Genomic DNA, 21,823 nt, shown 5'->3' on the forward strand with positions numbered 1-21,823 from the left:
AGGTAACATGAAGTGTATATTGTGCTACACATTTTAGACCTATACAGTGTCTACAAATATGATGCATTACACCTTTCTTTCAATTTATGACTCATATAGTATGTTTTCTGAGAAGAATGCTGAAATGGATCATTATTATTTGAGCTCATCTAACTCCGCAATTTGAATGACATCCTTTGTTGTCAATTTTTTTTCACTGGGCATCTGTTAAACATAAAAGTACTATACTGTATTTTATCAGAATGAGCAATCCTGACATCTGTAATTAAGCCTCCCCTCTTTCTTCTTTATTGGCTTTAACAATTGCACATTTGTTTACAAAACAGGTCCAGATTGTTCTCTGAACGTCCCTTCTACCGAGTCTTACTGGATTCTACCAAACGTAAAGCCCTTTAGCCCTTCTGTGGGCCGGGCTTCCCACAAGGCAGTCCTCCATGGGAAATTTATGTGGGTGATCGGCGGATACACTTTTAACTACAGTTCGTTCCAAATGGTGTTGAAGTAAGTGATTTTCTCCTTTTTCATATCCTTTCTGATGTGGCTTAGGGAAACGGATCTTACCAGGGAGGTAGCCTCTACCTTGCAATTTAAGGGAAAGGTTTATATGTTTTTAGATTCTTTATTAGTGGTCTTATTTTCTGCTTGTAATTTTCTCACGATTAAAAAAAAGTGAAAATATGGGTAACGTCAAACTGTGTGCAACTAATATGTAATTTCTTCATATAGCGAGTTTTCTTGCTATACTTTGCTGCAAAACATAAAAATAATTGTGGTGATAAAACAAAACAGTGGAAGAAATCCACGTGCTCGTATTTTCAGACAGTGCATCTAGAATGCTATCTGCGTGATTAGGTTAATTTATAGTTATAGGAGACTTCTATTAATGCACGCAGTTAGCCTGTTGGTGCCATGCCAGTAGGGTTAGGCAGGTCATCCGTATTTCACTTCTTTGTATTTATGACAGTGTGTACATGTATGTATTTGACCACCTATTGAAAATAAAAAGGAAGCAGCTGAAAATATTACCTAGCTGATTTGGATGGTCACTTGTATATTCATAGAGGCCCTAAATGTGGCAAATGAAGGTGTTAGGTTATGTTTGTTAGTATGTTTATTTCTCCTATTTTGGTCTACTTGTTTTCTTCCACATGCAAAAGAAATCCTGTCATCTTTGGGGGATTTGTTGTTTATTTTTTTACCTCTCTTCCATCTTGTTGTGTGTTAATGCATTAATGGACTTATTGTTAATGAAAATTTGATGGAAATCAACCATATGTCTGAGCAGGGTGCTCAACAATGTCTTCAGAGTAGTGCAAAAGATTGTGAAGTGAGCAGTTTAGTGGAGTGGGGTTTTTAATGTGTCTAATAATAGTGAGCTTAGAAACCTAGTTTCATAATTTAAAAGTCTGCTGATGTTTACTACAGTCCCGTTTTCTGAGATTGTTGATCCGTCCGTGGAAGAGCTGTTCCTGGTTTGCTTGATGAACATTCAGCACACTTTCACAAGTTAGTACACTGCCGTAGCAGTTAAAAGTGATCTTGTTACTGCTGCTAACAAATTACCACATCAGATAAACAGTGACTGATAGAGTCTGCCACCGTAGTTAGTTTGAACATACAAAACCCTCTATTTCGCTGCAGGTAGGAAATGTTTACTTTTCTATTTCTCTTCTAGCTACAATTTGGAAAGCAGTATATGGAATGTAGTACCTGTATCCAAAGGGCCACTCCAGAGATACGGACACACTCTCGCTTTATATCAGGTTTGGACTCTTAAGCATCCTATTTAATTAATTTATTTGTGCGTGCTGTTAGTGATCCTAAAATGATTCATCATGAACATAGTTTTTGAAGAGAATTTAATTTCTAGTTCCTAAACATTTTGTATTAGTATTGTCTTTCAGTACTTAGATGTATTGCACAATTTTTGGAAAAAAGATTGTGCAGGAGTCACTTACTAGCTGACCAGAAACCCTCAGAGCAAACCCCACCAATAAAAGGGGGCTAATATAATTGGAATTGTGCTGAGGGCAGGGGAGCTGGGAGCCAAGGGTGACTTCAGCTTGGGCAGTGCCCTCGCTGACCAGGCACCATCCACAGGACCACAGGTGCTGGGTAGCAGGGTCTTTTGACAGCCCCAGGCGTGCAAAGTGATGACCCAGGTCCAGGGACTGTTCAGGGAATCTAATTCGGAGCACAAGAAAACAGGGCCAGAGACAGGGCTGGAGAGAAGGCTACAATGTATGCCTGAAGGGTCCATCCAGAAGACAAGGTACTTACAGCACAGGTCCAGGTCCATCCAGGAGGCAGATCACAGGCAGTCGGGAACTAAAGGGTCCATGCCTGAGCTCTGGCACAGGCTAGTCAGGGTTATTAAGGACTGTTAATGCCCTAAAGTTTATGACAGTAAGAAATAAATTTTTATTTACGTGTTATTACTTACTATGGAACCAGAGTAGTATTAAAATAAAAACTATTTTTCTATAATATCTGTAGGTTTACTGTAAGTTCAAGTAAATATGAACTACTGGCAGTTTTGCTTCTACTGGTATTACATAGTCTGCATGCTGCTTTATTGAAAGCACTTTCAAAAGCTTATTTCACACACACACACAAAAGAAAGAAAAAAAAAGAAATAATCTTCATAAAAAAGCAGACTTTTGTTACTTTTGGGTTAGTGTAAGCCTCGTCTCCAAAATATAAAGGACCAAAAGTGATTGCAGTGCATAATTTAGCCTTGTACAGACACTGGCAAACTTGTTACCCGTGACAAAGAAATATGAAATTTGTATCACAAGTTTTCAGTTGTTTGCACAAGACTTCTCCAGTGGTGAAGAACAAAAGAGATTGTATCAAGTCAGACCAGAGTGTTCGTCTAGCCTGGTAACGTGTCTTGAATAACGGTAACAGTGAATGCTTAGGGAAGAATATAACAAAAAATGACAAGAACATACAGAAACTTCCTCAGAATACTGTCCTAGTCTGCAGCTGAGATTTCCTAATACAGAATAGTGTTTTTGTGGAAAGATTATGAATCCATGTTTTTTATTTTTTCCAAATTTTTTGACCATATGTTTATGTTAACACTGATACCATCCTGTGCCTAGAGAATTAAAGTGTATTTTTTTAAGAAATATAGCTGTTGGGAAACTGGTACTAGTTGTTTTAATTTTGATGATTCCTACTTCTTCTTTTCCATTTATTTTCTCTGTACCACTGATGATTTTCTTTAAGTCCGTCAAATCCTCTTTCTATCTTTTCTTTTTCATGCTGAACATTCCTTGCATTTTTAATAATTCTCTAGAAGGAAGCTATTTCATATCTTTGATAACATTGTGCCATTGCCTCTACTTCTTCTAGTTCTGTTATGGCCCTTCTGAGACAGGGGGAACCACAGTCTTTAGGGTATTGGTGCCTCAGAGATCGATGTCATAGAATTAACAGTCTAATTTTTTCCTACTAATTCCTAATGGCATTTTGGCTTTTTGAAAAACTGCTGTTGGCTTTGACCTGGTATTTTCACAGAACTATCAGTTATAACCTCAAGATCTCATTCTAGTCAATTCAAAACCCACCACTGTATGTACAGACCTAAAATTGATTTTTATGTGTATGTATCACTTCATGATTATGTATGGAACAGTTATTTACCCTTTTATTCATCCTTGTATTGCACATTCAGTACTATGAGAATCTTCTACAATTCTTTGCTTTTGACCGTTATCTCAGCTATTTTGAGTAGCACGGTGTTGTCAAAAAACACTGTCATTTTTCCATTCATCCCTGTGCCAGACAGTTTTTTCAGTATGTTGAACAAATCCCAACAGTAGGTCTCTGTGGAACACCACTGATGACCTCTATTAATTTAAGAACTGACCTTTTTTTTCCCCAAAAAACATTTCTTTATTTAATTATCTACTCTTGTGTTATCTGTCTTGCTTGTCCCAAAGCATCTTAATTTATTTAAGGCATGAGGAAAGTTATCAAGGATCTTTTGGAAATTCCAGGTAACTGAGTCAACCTTTGATTCATTCAGTAAAATTCGATGATTTGCAAGATATAACTTCCCTTTTCAAAAGTTGTTACACTTTTTGTCTGTCTTAACCATGTGTTCACTTATTTCTGTCTTTTCTGCCTGTTGCTTCTCAGACTTTTTGTACTACACAAATTTTGAAGGAGGGATTTGCACACTACAGACAGGGGTCAGCCGTTTTGTTCTTACATTCCTTCAGAACTGATCCTGGTGACTTGTTGCTGACTGTTTTGTCAGTTTTTGGTTGGTGTTTTTTTAAAAAAAATATTTATTTATTATAACCATCTGTTATTAATTTCTGCTATGGAAATACCAGTAAAGTCTGCCACAAAGAACTCGCATGAGAAAGTTAACTTCATTTTATCGCTATGGCTTTACTCAGAACACTCCTTCAGACTGTCTGCTTGCACCACAAAGTATCTAGTTGGATGTATTTCTGGCACATTTGAAAAATGATGTATTAGTACTTTATATATGAAATTTTGCAGACAGTTCATTAAATTGTTTCATGGCTTGCCTTTTGTATGTGCTGTGGGTTAATCTGCTGGGGTTTTTGAACCTTTATTTTGAAGTCTACTTTTTCTTCTAACAGTCTCTATTATCCTCCTGTTAAGTTAAGCTTTATTTATTTTGTTATTTGTAATGGAGATTTTTTTTTTTTAAATAGGAAGCATTCATGTGATCTGAGCAGATGTCCTTAAAATGTATTCATACTGTCATTAAAGATTTTATCCTTTTAGTTGTACCTTTTAGTTTCTTTATGATCAGGCTTCCTATTATATGGTGCTCCTTTTGAAGTTAACCAGAATTGTAGGTGTGGGTGGATTTTTTATGATGTTTGTTTTCTTTTATTTTTTTTTCCTAGCTTCTGTTGCTCTTCCAGAGATGTTGAATCTGTGCATGGCACGGTTAATATTGTAGAGGTGTTTTTCAGTAGCAATATGAACTAGATTCTGTGCATACTCCAACATCAACTCAAAAATTGCTTTTCTTCTTCTCAGTTCCCTGAGTCATTACTAATGCATTATCTGTTCTTTGAAAGGTCAAATCTTTCTGACTGGTATCTTTGGTTATTACAGTTCTTGTAGAGTGTGTGGACCCTTTAGTTAGGAAACACTCAAGTAATGTATCATTTAGCAGTTCAGCATAAAGGCTTAAAATATCATTTAACCTTTTTATTTGACAGTGCTAATATTTTCCTGAGATTTTTCAGACTGAAGGATAACCCCTTCAGAGATAGTTTTACCAGGAAGTATTAAATATAATAGACCTATGTTAATTCAGAGATCTTTTTGGATCTCAGAGAGGAAATGCAACTGTTGTTAATATTAATGAAAACTACAAGAGAGTGTGTAGTGAGGAAGCTGTTGCTGCTGTCAGAGGCACAAGTTGATTAGTAAATAGAATTCACTAATAATGAGTAAAGCACCACTCATCAAATAATTAACTAATATGTTACTTGTCATATTTTTTCTTATTATGTCAAATATCAATATTTACATAGGCCCAAAGAAGCTGATGATGTAAGTTGAAGAATTTTCAAGAGGAAAAAGTATGTCCTTTTGCAATATGTTCTTAAATTAACTTGTTTGGGTAAACTTTTGATATTTTTGCCTTTCAGATGTTCAGTCTCTTGAAAAAACAGAAAAATAATTTAGTGAGAAATGTAGTAGAACATAATACCTAGAGATGGCAGCTTTGAGCTGTGTTTTGAGCAGCGTACTAGTCATTGTGTAGTTTCCTTTATAGTTGAGAGAAAAAAATATCCACAGAGAAGAAATTAGATTAAGTTTTTGGCTTGAGCTCCTGAGATTTCAAAGCCTAGTGCTAGACTGGAGTGAGAGCACAGAGCTAGGATTGCCTGATTGTGGTGCAAGGTAAATTGAAGCTATATAGTTGACTCTGTGGAGAATGCAGTAAGTTACTGTGCCCATTTCCCTCTGAAAGCTTCTTTAGTTAAAATTGAAGTACTGTACTTTACTTTATTCTGAAGGAAAAAAGATCAGAAGACTCCCACTGATGTATAGTTATAACAAGTGACTAAGACTTTTTATGCATTTATAGGGGAGAGTGTATAAAATTGTTCTTCCTTTTAGACCAACTAAACCATTAGATAGTACTACCTCCAGTGCCTCTTCAGACTGGTTATTGGAAAGGTGCTACCTATCTCTGCTAGCAATTGGTCCTTCTGTATCTCAGAGACTGTGTATGGTGCCTGGCATCGTGATACTGCAAAATGTCAACATATTTTGAAATAATTCCTCTAAGAAATAGGATTATAAAGAGACTGGAGGAAATGGCTTGTGAGGTTTTTAAAGTAAGTACATACAGCTTTGCTAAACAGTGACTAGACAGGGAGTTAGATGGTAACTTGAAAAATACTGATCCCTGGAATAAAGTAGAAAGGGAGCTGCATACAAGGTGTGCATATGGTCACTGCTGGGAGTTTACTCGGTGCTGAGCTTGTGCTTGTATCGCAGAGTTTGACCTTGTTATTAAACTGCTGCTAGTGGTCCCCAGACAATGGAAGAATGACTGGGCACTGAGATTTGTTTCCTTTGAGAGTGGCAATAGGAACAAGGCAAACAGGCAGTCTGATGTAGGAGTAATCATAAAGATGTGTTCCAGTATATGGACCATTTTATATGTAGTCAAATTTAATTTGACTCATTTGAGTTTCATGAAAGTTACTTTAAATTTAAAGCTTTATTAGAAAAGGGCAATTGTTTTGATTCCTTTTCCAATTTAATTGGTATTGATGTTGAGTCTGTGTATCTCTTCTGGTATTTTTTATTAGTCTAATCAAAACCTAGCGTGAACAAAGCAAAAGAGTAAAAAACTTTTTCTGCTTTAGTACAAGTGAGACAATCTTTCAGCAATTGGTTTATTGTTGTGCTTCTAATGCCTATTTTTGTTGGCTATTTTAGTGTAATTTGGAACAGCACTAGGAATGCAAAAGTATTTTCTAACTGTTCTATTAATAATTAGCAGGTTGTACCACCAATTTGCATAGTTTTTTTATTTGTGACTTTCAATTATGTATTATGCACAACTTGCCTTATAAATATGACTTGCAGACCTCAGAAGTATAAGAGAAGTAGGTAAGATGAGCTGTCATACACTTTATGCACATAGTTTAGATTAAAGTATCTTTAGAGTTCCTTTGCAATTGAGTGGACCTTACTGATGAAGAGATTGGTTCCTTTATGTAAAAAGTGTGATATTTTTCATTCATTGTTATAACATTATATTCCAACTGGTTTGAAAGTTGAAGTCTAAGCATGATCAGCTTTTATGTCTAGCAGATATCAAAGCAGATGTTAATACTTTTCCGTCTAGTCTCCGTTACTTATTCCTTCCTTTCAATATGTTGAGTCCAAATATTAAAGTTACACAAGATCAGAGTGACATCTCTGCTAAAACTCCAGCTTACACCTTCAGCACTTTTAAAGCTCTGTCCATGCAGTTTTATTTGCATGGTTTTCTTCAGCCTAGTTTTCTGTTAAATCTAAGAACGTTCATGCAAACAAGTAATTTCCTTTTTTTTTTTTTTTTTTTTTTTTTTTTTTTTTTTTTTTTTTGGCTAAAACCACGCTCACTATCTTATTTTCCTGTCCTATGTTTTGAATGCCTCTGTAGTCCAGGGGAAAAAAAAATGGCTTTTAAGATATATAATAACTGACTTAATTGAAACCTTCCATGGATTAATACTTTCATAGCCAGCAACAGTGTGGAAAACTGGATGAAGAAATAAAGTGACAGCACTCTTGATTAGGTTAAAATCCTGACATACAAATTGCTGCAGTATGTACTGTTTTAAACTCAAAATTTGGTCCTGCTGGGAGGCTTAGGTTGTAATATACTCCTCATATAACTTAGCAGGTTCTCATTCAGGTACTTATTCAATGATAATATAGCTCCTCAATAAGGATAATAAAGCAGGCTGCAGGAGGAAGAGTTAGGTGAAGACTGCTTTCCAGTCTGTCAGTCCTGATCTAATGGGAGGATTATTGGATCAAGTAAAGATGTTGATTATTCTTTTTTTTTTTTTCTTTTTGTCCTTTTGGTATAACACATACAAGAACATTTTTGATGTTGTTACCGTATTAAAGAAGGTAATGAGCTGGGGGGAAATGCAGATGAGGGATTTGACCATTCTAAACCAGGTGGATGTATTGAATGCAGAAAACAAGCTTGTGATGGGTAAGGTATTGCCAGATTACTTTGAGTCTTACATTTTGCTTGAAAAAAAATAATCCAGAAATTTCTTAATGATGTACAGATTTGGCTAAACTTTTAGAAATTTCAAGTAACTATAGAGAACAAAATTCTGTTCAAAGTTTGAGTCCTGTTAGTTTATATCAAGTTAATTTTTATACTAATGAATGGGTACAGTTTATGGGAGGAAAACAGATTGATAGTCTTGTGTCAAGAAAATGGAGAATGACTGTTCTTAATGTGGTTTGTGAATGGCATTTCTTTGGCCAAATTTTCGGTAACAGTCTAGATTTATATAAGAACTAAGGCAAAATCCTCCTTTCTGAGTGATAAACGTCTCTGTGTAGCCATGATACAGTTAAGAAATAGAAAATGAAAGTTATGTGGTTATTTGTTGTCGTTTAACCCCAGCTGGTCTTTAAGCACCACGCAGCCGCTTGCTCAGTCCCTCTCACCCAGTGGGACGGGGAGGAGAGCTGCAAAGGAGTGTAAAACTTGAGGGTTGAGAGAAGAACAATTTGATAATTGTTATTTATTCATTACGTTATTATTCATTATTATTTAATAATGAAATAGAATAAAAATGAAAGAACAATAAGAACAATGATAACAATAACAGTTACAATGACAAAGGGAAGGGGAAGAATAAAATCCAGAGGAAAAGGAAGAAAGGAGCACGCGGTGCACGGTGCAGCTGCTCACCGCCTGCCGACTGATGCCCAGCCAGCCCCTGAGCAATGATCCGCCTGCCCTGGCCAGCCCCCGGGTGTATATGCCAGGCATGATCCCCATGGTATGGATTGCCTCTGGCTAGGCCAGGTCGGCTGGCCTGGCTGCGCCCCCTCCCTGTTCCTGGTGCCCCTCCAGCCGTCTTGCTAGTAAGGCCCGAGGAACTGAAAAGTCTCACATCAAAGCGCAACCACAGCACTGCACTAGCTCCTAAGAAGATAATTAAGTCCATCCCAGTTGAAACCAGGACATTATTTTAACATGATTAATTTACTTCAAATTAATTAGAAATGGATTATAAATCACCCCCTTATTGCATTTTCTTTACACTTTTTTTTTTTTTTTTTGTGTGTGTGTGTAACTACCAGGAAAGTCTTTTGGAACGCAGGCAGGATTTGCATAAATGTAGCATTCCCAAGTACAGTCAGAGCAGTTGATGAGTATTGTTCTTTTAGAAAAAAGGAAAAATTGCAAAATCTAAAGAATAAAAACATTTGTTTTGGAAAAATCTTGTCTTACTGCATTCGTATGAAATACAGAATCAATATTAACACTGAGATATGGTGTAGGGAAGAGAGCCTGTCAAGGGAACTAATGATTTTGGCCCTCTGTTCAGGATTCAGGGTGAAGAAGTTACTCTGGTCTGCTGTGTAGTCTTTTGATTGGGACTTTTCAGATGAGTGGGGGCTCTTACCTGCTCTTTTGGTGATCTTCTTGAGCAACTTCCTGGGTCTGTTTCAGGTTTTTTTTTCTCACTGTAAAATGCTCTTCTGTGAAGGGATTTGAAGTCTTGTTAAAATTATGCAAAAGCTAGGTGATACTGTTGGGGCATGATTTTTCAGGAATTACCAAGTACACAGCCTTGGAAGTCAGGAACATGAGACAGCTGAAGTAAAGTGTACTGGATTACCAGTCAGTTTCACAATTTATTATCTTTTACCTGTATTAAAATAAGTATTCACTTACTATTTTGTGGAAATTCTGTGGGTTGGTTTGTCTGTTTTTATGAAACTTTGAAAGCACAAATCACAAAGTTATGATTACTCACTTGAAGGAGGATTTATTTTTGGATTTGGAGCCTTTATTAAATTACAGGAATTAGTGCTTTCATGTAGATCCTGACTTTCTTTGTTATTGTAACTAAGGATAAATGCACATTGAATGATTTTATTCTCTTTCGGGCTTCTAAAAGAATTTTGTGCTCAAATTATAAAGTTCAGACTGCTAAGCTGATTGACATTTGTTCACCAGAACTCTCAAGTTTTCTTATTTTCTTCTGTCATCTATTCAGTCATGCAAAGTAAGTAACTTTCCAAAGTTTCTGGTTTTGGGGTTTTTTTTTTTTTGGTTGGTTGGTTTTTTTCTTTTTTTCTTAAAAAAAAAGTTTTATTTTTTTAAAGAAAAGCATTTTTAATTTTACAATCTGGATATTGTTCATGATCATCCAATGGATTTTTTTTGTTATTGTTTGTAATCGAAAATTAAATAAGGAATAGGCTCTCCAGAGGTATGCCTGTATTAAAAATCTGTTTTCACAGACTCACAAAGAATAGTTGAGTTTGGAAAGGACCTCTGGAGGTCATCTTGACCAGCCTCTCTGCTCAAAGCAGGGTCAACTACAGCAGGCTCCTCCAGACGTCATCCGGTTGGGTTTTGCATATCTCCAAGGATATTCAATTCCATGTCTCTGAGCAATCTGTTCCAGTCTTTGACCATCCTCACTGTAAAAATAAAAGTTTTCTTCTTACATTGGGGTTGGATTTCTTGTAATCCAACTTTTGCCCATCCCCTCTGGTTCTGTTCCCTGGATAACACTGTAAAGTCTGGCTCCCTCCTTTTTACGCTGTCCCACCAGGCATTTAGTTTTATTTGAATTATTCAGTTATTTAAGATACACGTACTCCAAAGTTGATGATGATATCAATAAGGTGAAGAAATTAAGGGGAATTTTTTTGCCTTAAATTGTCTTAATTTCTCCAACAGGCTTTCCAAATTGTGGAATTTACTTTTTCTCCTGTATTTGAGTTATTCTCTTGTTACTATTTTGCCTAGTTGCAACAGGTGCGTGTATCATTACTCTGTAAGAGAAACAGATCAAACTAATGCTTTCTTTTTCTCTTGAGAAAAGTGATTTAATTGTTTTGTTCAAATCCTGGCTTTGGTCTTGTGATTACTGCCACCTTCTGTCAACCTCTCTGCTCAATATGCACAGCCAACTATTCAGAGACCCATATAACTTTTGTCATTTTTCCTTCTCGTTATGGTTCATCAAGAATTTCTACTGAAATAGTTTTCTCAAGGAAAAAAGCTGATTTGAGAAAATTGAAACATCTCTTGGGAAGCTTTGGTTCCATTGAAACTAACAGGAGCCATACTGGCTGTTTTGTTGCCTTGCTCCTGAACACATGCGAAGAAATGATGTGATCCGTAGGTGGGAATGTCACAAATGAGCGAGCTGCCTACCTGCTTGGTTTACAGCAAGATGTTTCTCATTTTTGCTGGAATTTCCTACTGAGCAGGAACTCTGAATTACAAGTTCAATATACAGTGTAGTAACTATAGTTAGTTTTAAAGTGTTTTCCAGCAGCGCTACGAGCTTCTTAATCTCAGAAATAGCCCTGGGTGAAGCTTAGTTAGATCTGCTTTTGGCATTGATAAAGCAGTTGTCATGACCTTCTTGTCTTTTTCTCTGTGACTAGTCTTGTGTACAGGATCTGCTGTGTCGTTTATAAAGATTGCAGAAGTGTTCTTTTATCTGAACTTTGAATCATTTAAGCAGAACTGTGAGGAGGACTTTCTTACTGTCAGCTGTCTGAGGAATCGTTTCAAAGTTCACGCAGCTCTTTAGGTGACCTTTTTTTGTGTAGTGTCTTTCCTCAGTGTCAGAAATCTTTTTTTCAAACAGTTATACATCGCCTGCAACTCCCTAATTAGCTCTTTTTCTGCTGTAGTTTCTTATCAGCATTTAAGAACAAATAAAGAAATAATTAGTCTACTATGTTATAGCAATGCTGATTTGCCTTTTAAGATCTTTGTGGCAGTGTAATGTATGAGTCATATAGGATATTTTTAAGAAGAGTATTTGTTCAAGCCATTCCCTTGGATCAGTGCACAGCCTCCTTACAGCTTTTGTGGGTCTTCACCAAGCTCTTTGAAATGTTACTTCATCTCATAGGAAATGAATGGCTTCAGATGTATATATCTAATACCGCTACAAAATCCTACCAATGAATGTTTTTCTTTTGTTCAAACATCAGCAGTCCGATCTAACTGATAACACAAAGTATCCCTGCATAGGAATGATTTAAATTTCAAATCAAGAAATGTTTACCTGCCTCAAATGAAAAAATAGTTGAAAGTCTTCTAAAAATTTCAGGTGTACTCTTAAACACAGGTCAGAGAGTTTGGTCAGTCATTTACTGACTGATCTCTCTGAATAATAAGAAAATATTTAAGTATCCCTGGACTCTGTTGTTTACCATCAACTGTAGGTATATAGACAGCATTCCAACGCTCTCAAGCCTTTGTTTCGCTGAGCTAAATAGACTGTCATTCTACTAATCATCTGCATTTTACATGCCGGCCAGTTTGAGTTAATCTTTCTTGACATGTATGATGATAGTAGCATGTATTTTACATTTCTATTTAGATCCCATCAGCTTCTTGTACAAAAAGTCTGAAATTTCTGCTTGGTGATCTAAACTTCCTACATTACGTAGTTTCCTTATCTTCTAGTCTCTCTTTCTGAGGCTTTGTATTCCATGCCAAGCAAAATTGCCAAATGTGCTAAGCCTGCATCTTCTCCCCATGGTGGTTTTTGTTTTGTTTTGTTTTTTTGAACAAGGTAAGATTATATTTAAGGTAAACCCTAGAACGTTATATTGCAACATTCAGAAGACAACTGCCAGCTGTACAAACAAGGTGCAGATGGGATGCAGATGTTATGTGTTTCTGGTATGTCCTTATCAAAGACTGAGTATCATCCTCGGAACCAGAGGCAGTTTGTTCTACCCAGGATAAACTGTCCTTGAGCCGCTCTGTGAAGCCCACAAACTGCAATTTGTTCTGTGACTTTGTATGCCTTGGTTTGCAACTCCAGATGAAGTCGGAAATTCAGTAGGATTTACTTTCACTCAATATTGAAGTAAATAATTCATTACTTATCAAAACAGATGATGTTTCTGTTTGAGGTATGTGGTTCGTGAAGACTGGAAAATCTGTTTTGCATCCCTTTAAAACAATTCAAAGTACTCCCTATGGCACTGGGCTTTGGCAGATGGGCCCAAGAGGATGCTATACACTCATTGTCCCTTTACTTTGGGCTCTGATGACTGTGAATTTTCTCGGGGCTTAAGTTACTTTGCTAGAATATGCGCTTTTGTGACATGCTGAATGAAATCCCTGTCGACAGAGTGTGTGGAAAATCACGTTTTAGGTCTGTGATTTTTTTCCTTAAGAAAACAATATAATATCCTTTCTGTTTAGTGCAGGGCTTTTTTGTGGTTGTAGGTTTTTTTTTTTTAATAGAATGCTGCAATATGAATTAGAAGAGCTATATAATTAAAGTTTTTCTGCTTGAAGTAATCTGGTTGAGATTCATTTTGGTGTCATTTTCATAGCTGGGTTTATTTTTCAGAGAAACAGTCTCCTTATCATTGTTGGTTTAGTTTAAATGTCATTGTCTGGGATTAGTGTCTGATACTGAGCTGGTAATGTAAGATTAAATGTGAAGATTTAAATCAGATTTTCAGTTATGAAATATTACACAGCATAGAATTACGCAGTTCAGATGTTATCCTGCTGTAATCCATTATTTGCTTTCTCTTCTCTCCCTTCCAATTTTTACAGGAAGACATTTACATGTATGGAGGCAAAATTGAAACCAATAATGGCAACGTTACTGATGAGCTGTGGATTTTCAACATTCACAGCCAAACGTGGAGCACCAGAACTCCAGCAGTACTTGTACATGGCCAGCAGTACGCTGTGGAAGGTCATTCAGCACACATAGTAGAGCTGGACAGCAGAGATGTGGTTATGATTATAATTTTTGGATATTCTGCCATATACGGTTACACGAGCATTGTGCAAGAATACTACATCAGTAAGTTGCTTTCAAGTAATTTTTATCATGTAGTGATAAAAAATTCCTTTTTTAAAAAGTGAAAATCACTCCTGTTTTCAGAAAGAAAAGATGTATTTTTCAAAACAAATAAAACCTCATCTTTTTTTACTTCAAATTATTCAAATAGATCAGATTTCTTGTTAAGCAGTAGCACTTCATACACGTTTGGAGTATAATGGCTTTGGCCATGTGCTATTTTGTACATGACTGCGATACTCTAAGGGGGATGAAAGTTGAAACCAGAAAGTCCATGCAGCAGTTATTGTCAATAAACTTGCTTTTTTATCACAGACTTACTGTTTTTATCACAGAAGAGACAAAAGTAAAAAAGAATAAGCAAAGCAAAAATAGAAAGGGCAAAACAGAACACAATGAACAGTGCTTACTACAATAATTTAGTTATTTTGAAGGCTCTTTAATGTTGCTGTAATACTTTCATTCTGATTTTCAAAATGTAATAACTTAGTTCATCATTATATGTAAGATTCTTTCTAAAATGTATATGTATTACTAGAAGAAATAGGAGAAAATGAATGCTAATTTTTGTAAACAGCCTGCCATGTCTGCCTGAGATTCCCTTTGTGAACTGCAAGCTTTTCCTAAGGGTGATTTGATTTTAAACGCTAGATTTTTTCTAAAATTTAAATTTAAAAACTAAAATTAAGTAAACCAAGAGGAACTTTTTGATCTTATACATGGTACATCTAAGATATTAATTTAATAGAATAAACATGAAAATCTACACCTTCTAGTATATTTTTAGGAATTTTTATATGCCCATTAATTCAAATTATAATCTTTTCCTGATTTCTTGTTTTCTATAATTTTGATCTTAGTTCCTCAGTTATTTAAGCAATCAAAGAGTGTATAATCCAAAATTTCAAAGTAATATTTATACATTAAGGTGTAATACATTTTTTTTTAATTGTTCCATTTAACTTTTTTGCATGTCTGTGTTTGTATATAAGCACTGTTTAAGCAGATTTATGGGCTAGGGAAATCCCTTCAAAACTCAGAGGGTTCTTATGCTTCCTGACATTATCTGTGATGGTAGTGTTGAAATTTTATAACAGTGTTGAAAAAGGATAAAAGAGAATGGGAACAGGAAGAGTAGCATCATGATGTGCATTATCCACACTGAAAAATTTGATTGAACTGCATAAAACTACTATAAACTCTGGTCTTGGAATGATATTTCTAAATAATATTTTAAAAATTGTTGAGAATTAAAGGCCAGTTTTTTGAAAAAAAGTTGGGTTTTTTTAATCTACCAGAGAAATATTTTTTTCTTGAAGACGAAAAAGTGTTGTTCTAGTTTTCTGCATTCTGGTTCACTGTAATGTCTGTTGGAACTTTGAATTATTTGCTTCTGTTCAGGCTGCTTACTTAGTCTGGAGTACCAATATTATTCTCACCTGTTATTGTGGGTAGTGTAATTATGAAGAGGGGTACATGATTCACTTTGTGGTGTAAAATTATCTGTCTGGCAGATTTTATTGCTGGCCTTATGGTTGAAATGTATAACTTCTATTTTATTTTTTTAATTTTAAAGCTAGGTTTGTGGAGGATTAATAAAACAGACTAAGCTTATACAAAACAAGCAAACCAAGAGAAAACCCCAAACCTTTCATACCATGGTGATAAGCTTTGAGTAGGAGAAAGCACTTATTTCTCTGGCAGTTATTATGGATATGAATTATTGTTGAGTTTTTATTGTTGAGTCTTTTCTAAGACAAGAATTTTATCACATACTAATGAGAAATTTAGTTTGTTAGAGAAATTATCCTTCATTTGCATCAAACATAGACTTGGAACAGTATAGGGTATTACTGTGGAAACCCGTTGATTTTAGTCGGTCTGCTGCTGCGATGCAGGTTTATTGGCACATGCAATACTTTGCAGAGCATGGTCTATATGCTGTAACGGAACCATTTCTACCACGGATAATTCTCATCTTTCATTTTACCTCGTTGCATCTCCTTCCTTCCCCTTCCCTCTAAGTTAAGTGAATTTTGTGGCAAATTTTCCTGAATTCTGTTTCAGCTGTGGCATTTATCTGCAGTTTTGCAGTTGTAGGATCATTTTTAACCAGAAAATTCCAGGTGGTGGTTTAAAATAAGAATGACTAGTTTTTGGGGAACTTTAGCAGCTCGGAATCCATACTTAAAAGACATAGGAAGTGATAGAAGTATTGCTGTGAACCTGCTTGAATCGGAAAGAAAAATTGTTATAAAAAAGGGCTTCTGACATTATGGAAAGAAAAATTAGTGTCCAATTTTCTCTCTCTCTGCTTGATTTCAAAATATACATTACCTTAACATTTCAAATTGTACTGCTTTAGTATTTCTAAATGTTATTGGCCGTGGCTTGTAGTCCTAATGAAGGCTATTTTTCAAGCATTTACCAGATGCCTACTGAAAGAAAGAAGCATAGAAAAAGGCAACTTACCCTTTGGTTAAGTGAACTGAAGCCCCTAGTGATTCAGTCCTGTTAGTGAACTTTGAACCTGTTACATGCAATTCTGGTGCTAAAGCCTTCTTTAGTTACTCTGACCCTGATTTCCATGGGATCTGGGTCAAGAAACATCTGAAGAAGTTTTAATTATTTGTGCATCCCCTAGCTTTTCACATAGATAGGTAGTTCTTATTAATACAATGTGAATCAAATGTATGCATGGTCTGAAAATGTCTAAGACGTTGTCTGATTATTGAAAAGAAAAATTTCTATGAAAGTCCAATAAATTATGGAAAAAGTTGACATGATTTGCAGACAGGTTTTCGCCATGGAGAAGCATAGGAACTCATTTCTAGTCCAAAAGGATGGTGGTTGTTGCAGGAACAAAAGAGATTCCTGTTGTCCTTTCTTGCTATACCTGGACTTACGACTTTTGAGGAACCAATAAATTCTGGTATGGGAATAATGTGAATTATTTTACTAACTTGAACCATAAAGTTTTCTGGGTTACTCCCCAGAGAAATTTATATCCCTTTAGGTTAGCAATACCTCATAAACCTTCTAAGAATCTCAGTGTGAGTCTCAAGGTGAATATAATAATGGTGGTTTAACTGGAGTTTCTTAATATATAAGGAGCTTTTATAAACTTCTGAATAAGTCTTCTGTGATTTTATTTTGTTTTTTTAGATGATAAAGATTTGTTTGGATTAGCATCATATCACTTTGGTTTTTAGACTGATATTTTTGTGACTTCAGAAATAGGTTATAGGTTGCTTTCGATTTATTTATTTATTTTTTTAAAATTAAATTTCTTTAAATTAAATTTAAATTAAATTTCTTTAAATTAAAAGAAATGGCCCTGTGATATAACATGCATTTCATGGTGTTCCCCCCCCCCCGCCATATTACTGTAAGCTTCATGGTTGCTTAAAAAATTTTCAGGTTTGTCACTGCAATGAAAAGAAGGTGGCACACTGAGGTGCTGCTTCGACATTTTGTTCTTTTTGCCTAATCTTTTAAAGGTTGTGTTATGGTAAGAGTAGATTAGGCCAATGCATCTATCTTTCCTTGGATTTTTTTTTAGTGGCTTTATTATTGCATATTATAATTTTTTTTAAACGTCATCTTAGAAACAACTTTGTCTCAAAATCCTATTTTAAATATTCTACTTTGAATCATAAAGTGATTATTGCTGAAATTTGCAATTTTTCTTGATTTGACCATCCTAATCAGTTTTTTGCAAAGAAAAAAATTGGAAAAAAAAAAGAAAAGGTTTTCTTTCTTATTTCATTTGCTTTGCATTCTTTGATACTGGAATGCTGTTACATCTTTTGCTTCTGTGAGCAAAAGGCTGGAATTTATCACCCTGGTCGACAAATTAAGTGCTTTTAAAATGTAAATACCATATTTTGTAATTCCTTTCAAAAATATATGAGGATTAATCTTAAACAGTTTGAGTTTTCTTCAGTGTCATTGGATTGGAAAATTGGTTATAATTTTAGTGGCTAGGTATCCTCTAATTCGTAGCCTACCTTTAGCAATGACCTGTTTCTGTTTGCTTGTTTTCTGGGTGATACATTGTGTAATGAAAGCAGCTTGTCTCCTTTCCTGGAATTCTCTTTGAATTATATTCATAGATACCAATCCTCTCTTTTGCAAGACTAATTAGGGCAACCTCACCTATTCTGCTTTCATTCTAATAGTTCATCTCTATACCTTTTCCACCCAGAGTTCATATCTCTTGAACATGGATGATTAGAAAAGCCTTGACATATTCTAGGTGAGATTTCACTAGTGCCTGGCTGAATAACCTTAATCCTACTTTACCTGGAATACCTCACTTGATATGTAGTAAAATGACACTTGTACTACATCCATGAGAATGTCATTGATAGCTCACAGACTTTCTCTGATGAAGCAGTGCTCCTACCCGTTCTCCTCAGTCATCATGAACTGATGAGCTTCCATTTTGATAGAAGTTCATGTTGCTCATCCCATTGCACAATCTGTTTAAGTTTTTGTTGAATTTTGATCCATTTTTTAGGTAAATGTGATGTAAATGGTTTGGTACATTTATAATGCCCAGTGAAACAGTTTCCCATTACTTCAACATTTTTTATTTGTGCTTTTTTTTTTTTTTTTTTAAAAGCCCCTTTGTTCTATACCTTTGCATATTACTGAGGATCTTGTCTGTCCTCCCTCTGGTCTTTAATGTCAGCGTTATGGCTGCTGTTCTTGGTAATCTAACCAGCTTTGTTTAAAATGCTTGCTGCTGGACCTGCAGTTTCACTTGCTGTGTCTGTCAGAATTTTGGAATGGATTCATACCTCCACCTTCAGTACATTCAATTAATGTCTTTAGCTTCTATCTCAGCTGTAATTTCTTTTTCTGTTTACATGTTTTTGTAGATGCTCTTTTTTTTTTCTTTGTTTTTTTTTTTTTGGTTTTTTTTTTTTTTTTGTTTTGTTTTTTGTTTTCTCTCTTCCTTGATCAGTCTCCTGGAAATGGTTGTGGTAAGGCTGGACATGAAGTGGGTGATTCTGTTTGACAAAGTGACCAGAATATTGTAACCTGTAACTGTGTCCATTGGTTTAGTAGCTGGCAGATTTAATTATCTGAAGTTATCTTACTGACTTGCCTAAGCATTTCAAGAGAAACTTCATGGTAGATTCTCTGGGAAATTGCCTAGACATTGATGAAAAATGTCAAACTACAAATGAAAAGAAGCCCCTATTACTGGCATGATTTTCTTTTTTTTGGTGATTTTTTTTCTCAAAATCCATTTGAGCTTTTTTTTTTTTTTAACACTATTAAACTTTCAAGTTGAAATCTGGAAACAAAAAAAAAAACCCAACTATTTTCTTATGTCTGTTTGTTTATTCATAGAGCTTTTCCTGTATTTGGCTTTTTAAGCTGTTCAGGATGCAGAGTTTCACGTGACTGGTTTGGTCAATCGAGTCCTTCATCTGATCTAATGATGGAAAGAGTGGGATCTTGGAGTATGAGAAGAGTTATGTAAATGCCTTCAATAAAAATTAGATTTCTGTTTAAAAAGATAAATGAAGATCCGTATCAGTGAGTTGTTAAAAAAAAAAAAAAAAAAAAAAAGGCAAATCATATGCATAGTAATGTCTTTAAATTCAGACAAGTGTATTTTTTATTTTTGTGTGATTGATGCAATATTCAAGATGCTGAAAAAGTGTGAAACATTAAAACTGCATATACACGTTTCGGTATTCAAAATTCAGGCAGCTCAACTGAATTTTAGGATGGGAAGTAGAGAAACTGTAATACTGCTTTTGACTTTTATTTCGTAAAGATGTTGCTGGACATCATTGCTCAAATTTAGGTCATTATTCGTAGCACATGGTTTTTATTATGCAGGAAGGATCAGCTATTCATAGTTCTGTGCAAGTCATGTAAAGCTATGCAGTATGCCATTTTACCATGACAGTGTTCTAAATGCTGCATAAACCAGATATAAATGCAAAACATTTTATTATGCATATGAACAACACCATTGTGTAAATTTATGTGCAGAAATAATATTTTTTCCCTGAAAAGCATATATGCCAGTCTTTAGGACTGATCAATATTTAAATGAAAAAATGAAGATGGTGTCGATGATAGAAAGGTGTATCTGCAGGTTGACTCCTCACCAACCCTATTACATAAATTGTATCAGGTAAATCTATTTGTTGGCAAGGTAATATGTATGTAAAATACAGTATTATTGGTAGAAATCTGATCTTTATGTACAGATTTGTAGTTCTTAATAGCTTGATAATATCCAACAGAGAGATTGGAATAAAATATTAGTTACATTACACTTCATATAAATAACGTAAATATACTGTGTCAGATATAAATAGTGTATTACACAAACATCAGCATTTGTACACATATACAATCAGCACAGGTCTTCCAGTTTAATCTATACTTTATAACTTATAAGCACTTGTTACTGAAAAAAATGTAAGTTGCTTATAGAGGTAGTGCCTGGAAAGCATTTAATGAAAGTCGAATAGCAGCAGTAATAACTGAAAGTCAAGAGTCTCTTCAATGAACAGAAGAATCTGGAGGAAAAAGAGGTAATCTCAAACTACCTACATAATGTCAGCTAAAAATTGAAATAGAATTTAAACTAACTTTCAGATGAAGCAAGGTATATGGTGTTGTGTGCTGGCCTTGGATAAGTAACTCAATAATGGCAGCCTCTTTAGGTTGAGAATCAGGAGACTGCTGCACTTTGGAAGTCCATGTCCACCCTTTCTATTCATCTGACATAATCTTCAAGAGGCTGTAAGTGAATTATTTCTTCCATTTCACACCCGCAGAACTGGCTGCATAATCATCCCAGGCTCTTTTGAATAGGCTGGTTTCTACAGGAAATACCTCTGGATGGTTCTTTTTGTGACTTATGTCATCAGCTGGGAAGATGGAGGGGGGGAAAAAAAATAGATGTTCAGGGCCACAGGGAACAAGAAGTCCTTTAACCTCTCTGCCTTTTTTTATTGCTATGGTAAAGTATTTTCCAGTTGCGTTTTATTCTTCAGCTATTGTGAATGGTTTTATTTGGTGTCTCTCTGCAATTATTGATGTGATGTAAAATGTGGATTTAAATGCTAGTTTAATGAGCTGCTATCAAATGATCCTTCTGTGAGTTTTCAGCAACTGAGTAGGTATATTTGCAGTTAAATAAGTAAGAAACAGTAGTTGGAAACTGATTTTAGCTCAATAATTTTACAGTTCAGTAGCAAAGCATTTGTCTGTATCCCTGTGTACCTTGAGCTACCTTACGTTACATGCTTCTTGAAAATCTCAGCACTTCAGTTTCTGCTAGGCTTCTCCAGACAGTTTCCTTCTGATTGAGTACAGGTGGTGCTAATGCAGCTGGAGTAGCTGGAGCACTGAATTCTCATCAGCCATCTCTGGCAGGACAAAGTTAAGGCTGAGAGAGAATTAATCGTAACTCTCATTTTCATATTTTCTGAAAGGTTTGGGGATTTTTTTAAAATTGTTTTAGCATGTGCTGATCTCACGTATGTAAGAGTATGAGATACTGCCTGGAACCTGTGACAATGATGTGTTTGTGATTAATCAAGACTAGCAGATGATAGTCTAAAAACATTAACCAATTGTAGGTGTTTTGATACACTAGTATAAAATTACTTCTTAAAAAACTCCCCAGTTATTGCTGCATGTAGAATCATAATAAAAATGATTTAATCTGCTTAAAACTCCTAATATTGTGTGTTAGCAAT

At 35.2% G+C, this 21,823-nt stretch overlaps 1 protein-coding gene across 2 annotated transcripts in view; it reads left to right on the top strand.

Moving 5' to 3' along the window:
* Positions 1 to 21,823, top strand: part of ATRNL1 (attractin like 1) — a 524,489-nt gene that overhangs the window by 65,491 nt on the left and 437,175 nt on the right. For both annotated transcript variants that reach the window (XM_055791879.1, XM_055791872.1), the window contains exons 6-8: positions 327 to 501; positions 1,676 to 1,763; positions 13,829 to 14,084. In XM_055791879.1, coding sequence (XP_055647854.1) covers positions 327 to 501; positions 1,676 to 1,763; positions 13,829 to 14,084 — 519 coding nt within the window. The remainder of the gene's footprint in view (positions 1 to 326; positions 502 to 1,675; positions 1,764 to 13,828; positions 14,085 to 21,823) is intronic.

The sequence above is a fragment of the Falco peregrinus genome, chromosome 1 (genome assembly GCF_023634155.1).
Source record: "Falco peregrinus isolate bFalPer1 chromosome 1, bFalPer1.pri, whole genome shotgun sequence".
Taxonomy (NCBI): domain Eukaryota; kingdom Metazoa; phylum Chordata; class Aves; order Falconiformes; family Falconidae; genus Falco; species Falco peregrinus.